We start from the raw sequence: 12,556 nt of genomic DNA on the forward strand, positions 1-12,556 counted from the left end.
CCGAGATTTGTTCTCTCTCTCCTCACCCAATCCCTCCCTCTCCTCTATTTTTTCCTGTACTATCCAGACCGTCTAAAAACACGTTCGGACGGCTAGAATGGCTGACGGGTGTGGTACCCGCCCGACACCCAAAACTTCTCCAAAACAGCAGGCGGTATCCAGTCGACAGCATGCTGAGGGGAAAATGAGTACACGTCGCCGTTTCGTGTTTTACCCCCTAACCGCTCGATATCATACGCGCCACTGACACTGCTTTATTACCTATCTGTCGGCATGGCGGATTCCATTCCCCTGTTTCGCATCCCCTTTACCATCTCCATACACAACCGGCCTCTTTAATTTCGTCCCCCACCCAATCAATCAACTAATAATTCAAAACCAATCGCGGGTTTAGTTCAGCGGTGAAAACTCGGGATAATGTTCAAGTTCGAGTTCTTATAATTTTTTATTGGGACTAAATATATTCTTAACACCATTCGCACGTCGTGATGTACCCTTAACTACGGTCTCGAGATAAGGGCAGTGGGTCCTTAAGATAGTTACGTGATGTGACGGAACAATACTCCCCCGGTAACGCAGTGACGGGTACTTCAGACAACACGCTTAATCTGCGGTACCAAACCATGTTTCACAGGAACACAAAAGTGATTTATCACACTGCTTTAACAAGTTGTGTATAAAAGCCTAAATTGGGCGAGTGGTTTTGTGTGCTCATAGACTTTCACTGCTGGTAGTAGTAGTAGTAATAGAGGATACTCGAACGCATAGCGAAGCATTATGGCGACGATGGAAGCCCATGTTCCGACTGCGGAGAAGCAGCCGCCGGCGTTGGTGCCTCAGGTGGTTGAAGCACCGCACGACGTGGTTAAGGAGAAATCGGTGATCAGTCCTCATCCGGTACCGACGCCTTTAGAGAAGTTCGATGTGTCCAAAGCTCCTCCTTCTCCTCCTCTTGCCGACAGTACTAGTACTCTCTCTCTCTCTCTCTCTCTCTCTCTCTCTCTCTCTCTAACATGGAAATATACACACGCGCACCTGGATACGGGCATACATGCGACGGTACATGAAAGAAAAATAGTACTAGTTTGGAAGTAATATAAAGACGAGTTGATCTAACCAACAAGCAGGAGAAGAAAAATTCACCTGTATATTCCCAAATGTCTCTCTGTTCTCGAGTAATTCAATTAATCTCAACTATAGGATCGCGTAGAAAATTTATAATTAATCTCGAGATGCGATCCTGTCCTGCTGGTGAAATTAAACGAATATGGACATGGAGTCTGATCTCGAAATTAATCAAAGTCTCATTCATTGCTCCACAAGCATCCCTAGGAAGCAAAACGAATAGCTGTATAAAACTTGATTTGGTATACTTCAATCTTTGTGAGGTAAGACCTTACACATTTTTAGAGTATACTATACTATATATCATTAGAATTTTGGTTTAATTTCTTTTCTTTTTTCCACATTTTTTTCATCTACCAAACAGAGTATAATACCCAAACTATGGGCTTTAGGCTGCGTGCTTCTAAACTTATTTGTTTAGAACTTATTTCGGTATTTATACGCCACAGTGAGATGTGTACCTACACAATGATAGAATGGAGACAACCAAATCATTATGTCTTGATTCTCAGCCTAGCCTTTCTGTTTGTAGAGCATACCTTTACTGGCTGGAAACAACTTTATTATTATTTTTTTTTCATTTTATATTATATATATCTGTTCAACATTCCCACTCCATTATTTGCATAAACTTTCAACTTTTTGAAGGTTGGTTTTCCTTTATCAAATAAGCATTACAATATATTCTAAGGTGATTAATATGTCACTCTCAGAAAAAGCTTACCTTGGATACCAAAATGCATTATTGACCTTCCAATTTATGGTTGTTATGGTGTTACACACTAATACTTCCATTAGGAAAGTGAATAGCCTAATGAGAACGTTAATCATGGATACAAAGCTACCTCACATCTTTTGGGCAAAGCATTCTCTTCATGTATGATACATATATGTCCAAATTCTACTTAGGGGGAAGGTCTTAAAAGCAAATTGTAGACCAATTACACCTGCTATACCCATTTGAGAGATACTAATAAGTTCTTTATGGAGGAAATAAATCGCGACCGTCCAAAACACTTTTTAGACGGTCCAGATTTTAATAAAACTTTTCCGGAGAAATTACTCTTTCCGGAAAAGTTTCATTAAATTTGGATCGTCCAAAACAGGACGATCGCGACGCACCTCCGTAGAGAAGTTTTTCTCTACCCATTTATGATGGTTGCATTCCTTTATTTCAGATTCTTAACTTGCCAATGTTTTTTTAGAAAATGATAGGTACCCACCCACCAATCACACCTCCGACATATATAACTACACCTCTCACATATGTGTGGACCCCACAATTATATATATGAAATTCCTACATCAGTATAATTGTGGGGTTTCCTTAATGATCACTGGTAAGAAAAGTAGCATAGCGAAATTTGAATGAAGGACCTGCTACGTCATATCAAGGTGCTTTCTAATCCAAGGCGGTGGACAAAGTCTGAGACTTAGAGGTTTGCTTCCGTCTAGGTCTCAAGTTCAGAACCCATAATTAGATGTTATCAACTTTTCTGGGGCTAGTCGGTATTGGACTCTGCCCATGCTTTAATCAGGCGTCCGTTAGTGGACGATGAGATTGGTCTTCTAAGAATTAGTCGATATGCACGTAAGTTGGCCCTCAAACTCCGTCCTAAAAAAGTAGTAGTAGTAGTAAGGTAGAGAATGAGGTACATTGTCTGGTGATTTAATTTATTCCTTCCTAAGCAATGCCAAATTTGGAGGTCGTATAGAATCGATCTCCAGCTTAATCACAGGCGAAGGAAGTAATCCTTTCTTGGTGACTTAACCTTAGGTTGTGTGTGGATCTTAGGTTTGTGAAGGGATTTGTCTAGGAAGGCGACATATTCCATATCCAATTGTAGCCTTACTCTGATTGTGCAGTTTATAACGCCATTTACAATCTCACATTAAATTTATCTGTTTACAATGTTTTGCTTGAATCTGTTTGGCATAGTCCTCTTGTCTTTTGAATCTTCTCCCCAATGTTTTGCTCAAGATTTGAGCATCACATGTTAAAAAAAATTTAACCCACCAGGGATGTAACCGTTGAAACATTTCCTCTTTGCAGAGATTCCAGATCCTCCGGGGAAGAGAACTTCGCTCGGACCAAATGACAGAGGTAAACGATGGGATAGCAACTAATCTACTTTTTGTTTCTCATCTGCTAAAATTTGGTGATATTGATGAGAGTAAAGCATTTAAAGGCCCTGAGAATATTGAGGAGTCAAAGTTATGTTTCTGAAAATAGTTGAACGACGGAATGAGTCTCTACTAAACCGCGGAAATAGAGTTGAGAATATTTCATACTAAGACCCTAAATAATACACAAAGTGATTGATTTTATTTCCCTGAGATATTTGGATCTTGGTAAATGTGTAATATCCAGGCATTGTGTTTTCAGATGTAGCCCTGGCAAATGTTGAAAAAGAGAAGAGTTTGTCTTTCATCAAGGCGTGGGAAGAAAGTGAAAAAACAAAGGTGGACAACAAGTGAGGCTTTTTCCTAACTTTTTTTGTTCATTCTTTCCTGGCTCACAATTGGCATATGCAGAAACTACAAAAGCAACTGAAGCGAAAAAGCCAAAAGGATCAGTTCATTGGCTTATTAGCTACTTTTAAGTTCCCCGTTCGTATACGCCCCAAGGGAATGACCAAAATGGCTGCTTTATGAGTGAATTAGGAGTTTCGGGTTCTTGCTATGCAATTACTTTTCTTTGGGAAGAGTCTTATATTTTTCTCATGGAGCTCTTATCACACTGCATGTTACGACGGAGTTTCTAAACTAGCACAAGAATCTTAGTAGAATGGGAGCACTTTTGATCTGTCATGGCTCTAGTCAAAATTATAGCTTGTTGATTTGTGTCATGGCTCTTTTGATCCATCCATTTGATAAAGTATCATATTCGATCCAATACTCATATTCGATCCAAGACTCATCCAACACATGAACTGTAATGACCGATTACAGATTCTTTTCCTGTGTGAATGGAAGCAATATGGGTAGATAGTCATGCATGTTTATCTGGTTAAATGCTGAAACTTTGTTCGTGTTTCCATCGCTGGATAGGGCCCAAAAGAAGCTTGCTGATGTAGCTGCGTGGGAAAACACCAAGAAAGCAGCTCTTGAAGCTAAACTAAAAAAACTAGAGGTAATTACCCGCGCCGTGTGTATTGACTACATGCAGGTTTGGGAAATCTTTCCAATACTCTGTTAGCATAACAAGTACGCTTCTATCTTTGGGCTTGCCTTGGAAACTGTGTCGTTTGTAAGGACCCAAATGACCCCACGGCTTAGAATAATGAAATCTTACAAATCTCCATATGTTCAATTATTCGTTACGTTCTGAAAATTGGCAATCCTCCTTATGAGCAGGAAGAACTAGAGAAGAAGAAGGCAGATTATGCAGAAAAAATGCATAACAAGGTCGCTTTAATTCACAAAGAAGCACAAGAAAAGAGAGCGATGGTTGAGGCAAAACGAGGGGAAGAAATGCTCAAGGCAGAGGAGCTCGCTGCAAAGCACCGTGCAACTGGAACTGTTCCGAAGAAGCTTGGGTGCCTCGGCTGTTAGAAATGTTTGCCCTAATTCTGAACCCGAAAAAAAGAGAGGACAGCCTTTGGTTCTCTCCCGCAAATTTTCTTGCGCGTTTGTTTGTGTGTGTGTTTAATCTGTTTATTATAGTTCATGTTGTTCCTACTTTGATTGGGTTGTGTATAGGAGGGATATAGTATCTATCAGTTGAAAAGTCCTTACAAGCCTATTTCTGCTTCTATTTAGGAGAAAATTATGTATCCGGTTGTATGATGAGAACGAGAGATCGTAACCTAGCGTGATTTGATTTGTGTCATGGGAATCAACATTTCCACAAAACAGGTCGATGATAAATGTTGTTGCAGCAAGTCAGGTCGATGATTTGCACTTAAATCTTTGCGCATGTTGCATAGTATCGATTTGTTGTTTTGATCTCGAGTTCTATTCAAGACAATATTTCAATCATGAACAAATATCATGTGGAAGCCAAGATAAATCTGTTAGGTGAAGACGGGAAAAAAAAAAACACACTTGATTTGAATCCAGAAATTTGGTATGTTGGTGCTGCCAACTAGTTTGAAGTCCCAGCCATGCTTTCACATTGAACCTAAGCTTATAACTAAAGCAACTACTGGAGTATAACCAAGTGGGAAAAAATGCAACACACTGTCATCAAAATAAGTTCACCAAGGGGATTAGGTAATTAGATCTGATTCATAATCACAAATTAAACATCGTATCGTCTACAACGATAGAAGAAATCAGGGCCCGTAGCTGAATTCATAGCTCCTACTTACCTGAAATACCATACGTACAAAACAAACCGCGGATTCAAGAAACGGATACTCCAAGACACACAGTTTGCTATCAGCCATGCCTTAGGGAGAGCAATTTAAGGAGCTTCCGGTCATGATGGCGTCGCATAATGTATAGTCTTCGCTATGCTCTAGAAAGCTCATGTCATTGTTGGCTGGGAAATCGAAGAGCAGCTGCAACGCCGTGTCGCATGAATCCTCCAACTCATTGGAGCTAGAGGAGTCCGAGATATCCATCGAATCGTCAGCGTACAATTTGTTTTCCAAATCCCCGTTTTCGGTGCTCCCGGTTGCTGAGGAACCAATCAGAGGATTTCCTATCTCTGCTGTAGTTACTGAAAATGATCCACATCTTGTCGTCGATGAAGACGCTTGAGAAATTGAGCTTTGACATGGGTTTTTGTTCCCCTTGCTAATATCCCGAAAGGATTCCCCAACTTCGGAATTCCATATGCGTAGGAAATAGTCAGAACTCGTTCGTCCTAAGCTTGGTGGAATAAAGAGCAACGACTCCTTTGAAAGCCGGGCTTCAGCTTCAAGCCTCGCGCTCTCCCACTGGGCCATGTGGCGGGTGGAGGGGGATGTGGACGGTTTCCTGTTTGGCCCGTTGGAAGTAGACAAGGGTTCGTGTGTTTGTGGGTCGATTCCCATGCAAACGAGGCGCCTCTTCAAGTGAGTGTTCCACAAGTTCTTGATCTCGTTGTCTGTCCTTCCGGGTAGCTGAGAGGCAATTGCAGCCCACCTGCATACAGTCAGAGTACATATTCGCGAGAGCGATTCAGCTCTCAGTAACTACCAAGAATAAGCAAAACGGACCAGGTAAACATGATACTAAGGTAACAATGAAAACAATCAAGTCGGCAAAACGATCATTCCCATACGTACTATCAGATTGTTTTTTGAAGGTAAGAGTGTTGAGAGAACCAAAAGCAAGAACACAACTGAAATCATCGGAGTTTAGTTCAAACAAATAAACCCACTAGAATCCAAGTTCCGTGTTTTTTCAAAATGAGATGTGCCTAAATGAATCAACAATGTTTCCCTTTGAACTTTAGATTTCTAGGACGTAAGTCTCATTGAGAAAACCAGTTCGGCTAGTCCACAGAGCTGTGGTGTGCTGATTAACACCGCCGCAGAAGTTGAAATGTAGAAGAATAGAACTAACAGGATTGATGTTTTTGGAAACCATGATGACAACTTATCTGAAAGGAGAGTTCATTCAAATTCCAAAGATTTTGCGCCGGTGGCACAAACCTTTCTAGAGACTTCTGATCAATCCAAATGCTATCAGGGGAAAAACAGAGCTACTTCCCCTTTCTAGTGTTGTCGATGGAAGAACCAGCGATAGAGCACAATGGAGTGTACCTGTTCCCAACAATGCCATGCAACTGTATAACAAGCTTTTCTTCTTCGGAACTGAAAGGTCCGCGTTTAATATCTGGCCTAAGATAGTTTGTCCAGCGAAGGCGACAACTCTTTCCACAGCGAAGAAGGCCTGCCAAGACAAAGCCGTATGCAAGGATGAAGCTAAGTTAGATATACAGGTTCACAGTCAAATTATTATTATTTTTTTTCCGGTAATAAGTTCTACGCGTTATTCGTCTGCAAAGAAACAAGCATTGTGACAAACCGAGATTTTGGAAGCACACGGTACTACAACCAAACCAAGTACTTACACCACACATGAATTTCTGTTTCTGTTCTTGATTTTTTCGAATATCCTCACTAAACACTATGTAGCACGGACACAGATACAGATACAGATACGGACACGGGACACGGTAATTCTAAAAAAATGGGAATACGGACATGACTGAGGACATGCCACGTGTGTATATATATATATATATATATATATATATATATATATATAAATACATATATACATATATATTTTCTTTTCTTCCACTGTTGATAAAAACATGTCCTATATGAATGTATAAGATTACCATGGTCCAAATAAAGGTATAATTACAATTTAACTCAAATATTTTTGAATAATTTCATATTAACCCCTCAAAATTAAAAATATATATTACATTTTGACCTTCAGCCGTGTCCCCGGCGTGTCCCCCACTTGTCCCCCATAAAAAAATAATAAAAATTATTGGACACGCCAATACGTATTTGGGCGTGTCCCCGCGTCCAATACGTGGACACGGCGCCTTTTTGGAGCGTCGGTGCTACATAGACTAAACATCCAGCTGAATGAAGGGAAAAAAACACCCAAAGCCCGACATAGCAACCCAAAATCTTGGTAACCGTGGTCTAACTATCCAGTTCCTGCTCCATGCCTTTGCAGGAATTTCAAATACCTAGAACGTAGGCCTATCTACACACCGATACATTACATTTTAACAGCATAATTGTATGTATGTATGTATACATTGTACTATACTTTTACCTACACAAACAAGTTACTCAGTATATGCAAACGTCGAAGTTTCTGATCTCAAACAGTACAAAATTTTGAAACAGCCGAGAGTCTCAACACAACTCTGGAGACAATTAAACCAAATGTCAGTGACAAAAAAGTGTGTTAAAACGTATGGACACACGCAGGCAGGCCTTGCAAGTGAGTCGAATCGGGCCAATTAAGCATTAGTTTTGTTCATACTTGTTTTTCCGGTAATCGATTCACACTTGATTTCAAAACTTCGCGAGCTCCAAACATATTTTCAGCCTCGATTCGTTTATCGCTCTAGCCGATCTCAAGCTAGTAGTCTCGATTAGCTTGGTAATTTGTTAAACATCACTACCCCATCAATTCCCATTTGTTGGCCTCTTTCGGGACCGTAACTCTAACTCGTTAAGAAAACATAATTATTACACTTTGCCATGTTATTATTCTTTTATCCTTCCAGACATTTTTCTGTCTGTAGCAAAAACTCATCAATTTTTACTATTATTTTTGAACTTTTTAGCCGGGGTAAGAAAATAAACTTAGAATTTTCTTTGACAAAATAACTTATTTTTAACTTCTTCGTTTCGTAAACAGGACAAATATTTTGGAATGGAACAAGTGTGTGTATATATATAGAGAGAGAGAGAGTAGAAAATTAATTAATAAAATGATCGAACCAGCGAGCTTAGGGAGAGCACGCCAGCTTCCCTGGCCGTTCTTGTTGATGAACTCAATCAGCCTCTCGTCTTCTTCAGGCGTCCACGGCCCCTTCTTCAACCCTTTCTTCTCACAGCACGGCGTCCTCCCCATCCCTCTCTCTATCTCTCTCTGAAACACGGAGTTCTAGCTAGCTAGCAAACTTGACTTTATAGAGAGAGAAACTGCTCTGGCCAAGTGGGTCCTGCCCGGAGCTTAAGATTTTGCTCATTTCTCAAGATTTTCGGTTCGATTCTCTTTTCTAACAACTCTTCGGATCATTTACTTACCAACTGGTGGGGAACACCCTCTATTCAAAAAAAACAGCATTGAGTATGAGAGAGAGAGAGAGAGAGGGAGTGAAAAGACGTGTCGAAGAGAATCAAAACAGCAGGAAGCTTACATTGAATGCGGGACTAGGACTAGGACGATGGAGCCGAGGGGTTTTCGGAGTCAATTATTTTAACGTTTGTTATGATACGATATGTAAAGCTAAGAGATATACTATATGTGTAGGCTCAGATGAGGGAAGGTGGAATCCAGTGATATGTGAAAAAACAAATTACTGTGTATAAGTTGAATTTACTAAGTATTTAATGAGGGTGGCCTCCTGTTGTAGACTTTTTTGTGTTGTTTTTCTTTCTTTCTTTCTTTTTGAGGTTTCGAAATGAATTCTTTCACTATGTAGTAGTACTACAACTCGTCAGCCGTATGCAGCAGGGATACATGACTTAACTGTGGAGAGAGAGAGAGAGAGAGAGAGAGAGAGAGAGAGAGAGAGAGAAGCTTGGCCAGGTAGGAGGAGAGAGAACTGCGGCAGAAATTTAAGTGGGTGTACGTACGAAAGAGTTGAAGAAGTTTAGGTGAGGAAGTGGACAAAAAAAAATTGGAATTCGGAGTTTCTTTTAAATGATTTTGTCATTTTTTTTTTGTTAAATCACTTTCCTGCAAGGGTATTTATCAACAGCTTTTTTTTCCTCTAACAATGTAAATTAAACAACTTTTCTACAATCACACGCGCATACACACACACACACACAAATATACAAACACCACAAACTCCTCTTACACGAGTGGTGAGGCCCACATCGTGTAAGAGGAGTTTGTGTAAAGTGTGTATAGGCCCCACTCTTTATATGAGAGGAGTTTGTACATTTGTGTGTGTGGATGTGAGTGTGTCGGGGTGTAGTGTAGTACGGAGAATCAAATTTTAGGATTTGGCCACTCTCCGAAAGGCAAATACGCATATGACTCATGAGGCAGTTCTGTCGAACGCTTTGTTTCGCTAATATTTTTATTTTTTTAAAAATTTCTATGTAGCTATGATTTTTATTATTTTTTTAAGAATTTTTGTATAATCAGCTCAGTCCGATATTAGTAATTGGGCCTAATTTTTGAGCTCTCATCGATATTCGGCCCACAGAGTCACTTAAGAATTGATGATCAAGCTCTCGCCCATGTTCGATAGACCTAATTTTTTTACATGAATTCTTAAAAAATGTTTTATATAAATTGAGCGACTCCAATCATAACTATGGCATCTTGAGGTGGGTCCCACACTACCCGATGTATATTTGTTGTACACCAAGGCCCCTTTTGTTAACCGGATTCAGCCTTGGGATTAGACTAACAGTCCCTCCGGACTGTGAATTCCTTGTTTGGTAACACAAATCCCGCCTGACTGTGAATCCCGCGGGATGAGCAAGCCCCCTAAATGGGGGTATTAGCAATACCCTCTTGGAGATGGTATTGGTAATCTCATCCCAACCTATTCTCATTATTAATCCCTTCTCATTACCAATCTCTTCTATCAATCCAATTCAATCCTATCATCTAATCTCATCTCAAACAAATATAATATTAATAATCTTATCATCTAATCTCATCCTAAATAACACATACTCATTATCGATCCCTTCTTATTCACAATCTCAATCCTAATTGAGTCTCCTTACGAATCTCATCTATGTATCACTATTATGAAACGGAGCCCAAAGGCTGAACCCATAGTCGGACAACTCCACTTGCATGGTGTGCATACCTGTGAGCTGACAAGTACACAACAATTGGGCCATTACAAATGTACAGTTCAAGCCTGGGTCTTTAATTTATTTATCTAGTTTATTTAGTTTTTCGTGAACTTTTTTGGATTAACATTCTTCCCCACCAGAGAAATTAGGAACACATAGAATTATGGACCAAAATTCAAAGAAATTTAGATAAGATGACCCTAAAAACAGTACGTACCAAAAAAAATTGTCCAGACACACCCTAAAAGAATCATCAAACGTAGATATATATTCCTCCCTCCTCCTCCTCGCAATACATGTGCGTTTCTTGTAACTCTATAAGAACGGTAAGTGGAATACATTGACATTTCACGGAGTACAAGCTGCGTGGTGATATTTTTCTACTTTCTAAAGTAGTAACAAGTACTCTCCCACGGCCATGAATAAATGCATGTGGCAGCAGGTACGAGAGAGAGAGAGAGAGAGAGAGAGCAAGGAAGGGTTCCGTTGCAGTGAAGATTTCAAAAGTAAAAGAAGCATTTAATTTGGGTTCCAAAGGAAAAGGACACGATGTTTTGCCTACATCCGTTCCCATACATCTATAGTGATAGAGAAAGGACTCTCGCATTGTTGCACTAATGGAGAAGCCCCTCTTTAATGGTAGCAGTAGTCTCTCTCTCTCTCTCTGTGTTGTGAGTCTTGTGACTGGTGCATAAGCCATAAGGTAAAGGTCTCTCTCTGTGTGTGTCGTGAGTCTTGTGACCTGTGCAAAAGCCATAAGGCAAACCTTTATCAAACATTTTTTGGGACTTTTTAACACAATCTTCCACAAATTGATGTGCACATTGAGCCTTAACAACAGCCCAATACTGCTTTAAGCAAGCATTCTCCGTTTTCCTAGTCTTACAGAACACATCGCTCGCTCATAACACTGAAGTATAATTGACATTAAAACACGGGAATTGATTTCTACACTCCATTTTTTTATAACCACTCTCTTTTTTTGGATTTTAGTGTTGAAAGTATATGTATTTTTTTGTTAAAAGAAAAAAAGAGTGTAAATATCAAAAAAAGAGGATAGAAATCAATTCCCTGAAACACTAATGGTAACAAAAACCAATAATTCATTTCCATTGCACCGGAAAAAAAGAGAAAAATAATGTGGTCAATGGTCGAGTCTAAGACCTAATAATGTGGGGTCAGCGGAGACAAGTGTGTTAGGCCTACTCAAGTCAGGTTGCAACCACTGGCCCACTTTTGGTTCATAGTTCACACACTCAACAATTCAATTATTTCACTGTATTGAATTTCACATGTTCATCGCATACCTTTCTCGCATAATTAACTGTTCCACACTTTGACTGTTTGCAGTCTACCAAACAGGTAAGACACCAATTAGAGTACTGCTATGGGTACCGACGGTACCCATAGGGAAAATGCACCGACGGCCACCGGACGGCCGTCTCCGGTCACCGGACGGCCGATCCGAGCCGTCCAAAAATTTTAAAAAATAAAATCGAGTGGGCCTACGCGAGAATCAATGGCATCCGAGGTGTGTAGAGTACTTGATCCGAGTACCCCTTTTTCGTGTATATACACGTATATACAAATATACACGAAAAATGGGTGCTCGGATCAAGTACCCTACACACCTCGGATGCCATTGATTCTCGCGTAAGGCCACTCGGTTTTATTTTTTAAAATTTTTGGACGGCTCGGATCGGCCGTCCGGTGACCGGAGACGGCCGTCCGGTGGCCGTCGGTACATTTTCCCTATGGGTACCGTCGGTACCAATAGGATTTCTGGAGAGGAAATCTACCAACCAACTGAACTAACCCTAAAGACTAAAAACATAAAAGTTAAAAGAAAAAAAGAGAGATAGAACTGTCATACCAGATAGAGTTAGTTGAGATTCGCACCATCAAACCAAAAGGACAAAAAAACACTTCGAACTTGACCCATCAAGGGACGAGCTCAAATTATCTGAACC

General features: G+C 40.2%; 2 protein-coding genes and 1 long non-coding RNA gene across 4 annotated transcripts; 1 reads left to right on the forward strand and 2 right to left on the reverse strand.

Annotated features, from left to right (window-relative positions):
* Positions 1-618: 618 nt before the first annotated feature.
* Positions 619-5,034, forward strand: LOC131332266 (remorin-like). 2 transcript variants are annotated; one of them, XM_058366394.1, is made up of 5 exons: positions 619-967; positions 3,179-3,229; positions 3,512-3,599; positions 4,177-4,258; positions 4,483-5,034. In XM_058366394.1, exons 1-5 carry the CDS (start codon positions 778-780, stop codon positions 4,678-4,680), a joined length of 609 nt encoding a protein of 202 aa, XP_058222377.1. In that variant the 5' UTR covers positions 619-777; the 3' UTR covers positions 4,681-5,034. The 2 variants fall into 2 exon arrangements, with proteins under 2 accessions (XP_058222377.1, XP_058222378.1); XM_058366395.1 differs by having other exon boundaries at positions 652-961.
* LOC131332267 (uncharacterized) lies at positions 1,454-1,681 on the reverse strand. The gene is made up of 2 exons (XR_009201640.1): positions 1,593-1,681; positions 1,454-1,525 (listed from the first exon to the last, which is right to left on the reverse strand). It is a non-coding gene; the product is annotated as an uncharacterized LOC131332267 (long non-coding RNA).
* A 302-nt stretch (positions 5,035-5,336) lies between the features above and the next one.
* LOC131332265 (transcription factor MYB17) lies at positions 5,337-8,925 on the reverse strand. The gene is made up of 3 exons (XM_058366392.1): positions 8,538-8,925; positions 6,822-6,951; positions 5,337-6,198 (listed from the first exon to the last, which is right to left on the reverse strand). Exons 1-3 carry the CDS (start codon positions 8,668-8,670, stop codon positions 5,520-5,522), a joined length of 942 nt encoding a protein of 313 aa, XP_058222375.1. The 5' UTR covers positions 8,671-8,925; the 3' UTR covers positions 5,337-5,519.
* Between the last annotated feature and the right edge of the window lie 3,631 nt (positions 8,926-12,556).

The sequence above is a fragment of the Rhododendron vialii genome, chromosome 7a, assembly GCF_030253575.1.
Source record: "Rhododendron vialii isolate Sample 1 chromosome 7a, ASM3025357v1".
Classification (NCBI taxonomy): Eukaryota; Viridiplantae; Streptophyta; class Magnoliopsida; order Ericales; family Ericaceae; genus Rhododendron; species Rhododendron vialii.

What these genes read in the sequence shown, in the direction of transcription:
- LOC131332266 (XM_058366394.1), top strand. Translation starts at nt 778, where the DNA reads ATGGCGACGATGGAAGCCCATGTTCCGACTGCGGAGAAGCAGCCGCCG. An exon ending in TCCTCTTGCCGACAGTACTA is followed by an intron (nt 968 to 3,178) that starts GTACTCTCTCTC and finishes TCCTCTTTGCAG; the next exon opens with AGATTCCAGATCCTCCGGGG. An exon ending in AAAACAAAGGTGGACAACAA is followed by an intron (nt 3,600 to 4,176) that starts GTGAGGCTTTTT and finishes ATCGCTGGATAG; the next exon opens with GGCCCAAAAGAAGCTTGCTG.
- LOC131332265 (XM_058366392.1), bottom strand. Translation starts at nt 8,670, where the DNA reads ATGGGGAGGACGCCGTGCTGTGAGAAGAAAGGGTTGAAGAAGGGGCCG. An exon ending in TGCTCTCCCTAAGCTCGCTG is followed by an intron (nt 6,952 to 8,537) that starts GTTCGATCATTT and finishes TTGTCTTGGCAG; the next exon opens with GCCTTCTTCGCTGTGGAAAG. An exon ending in CATGGCATTGTTGGGAACAG is followed by an intron (nt 6,199 to 6,821) that starts GTACACTCCATT and finishes GACTGTATGCAG; the next exon opens with GTGGGCTGCAATTGCCTCTC.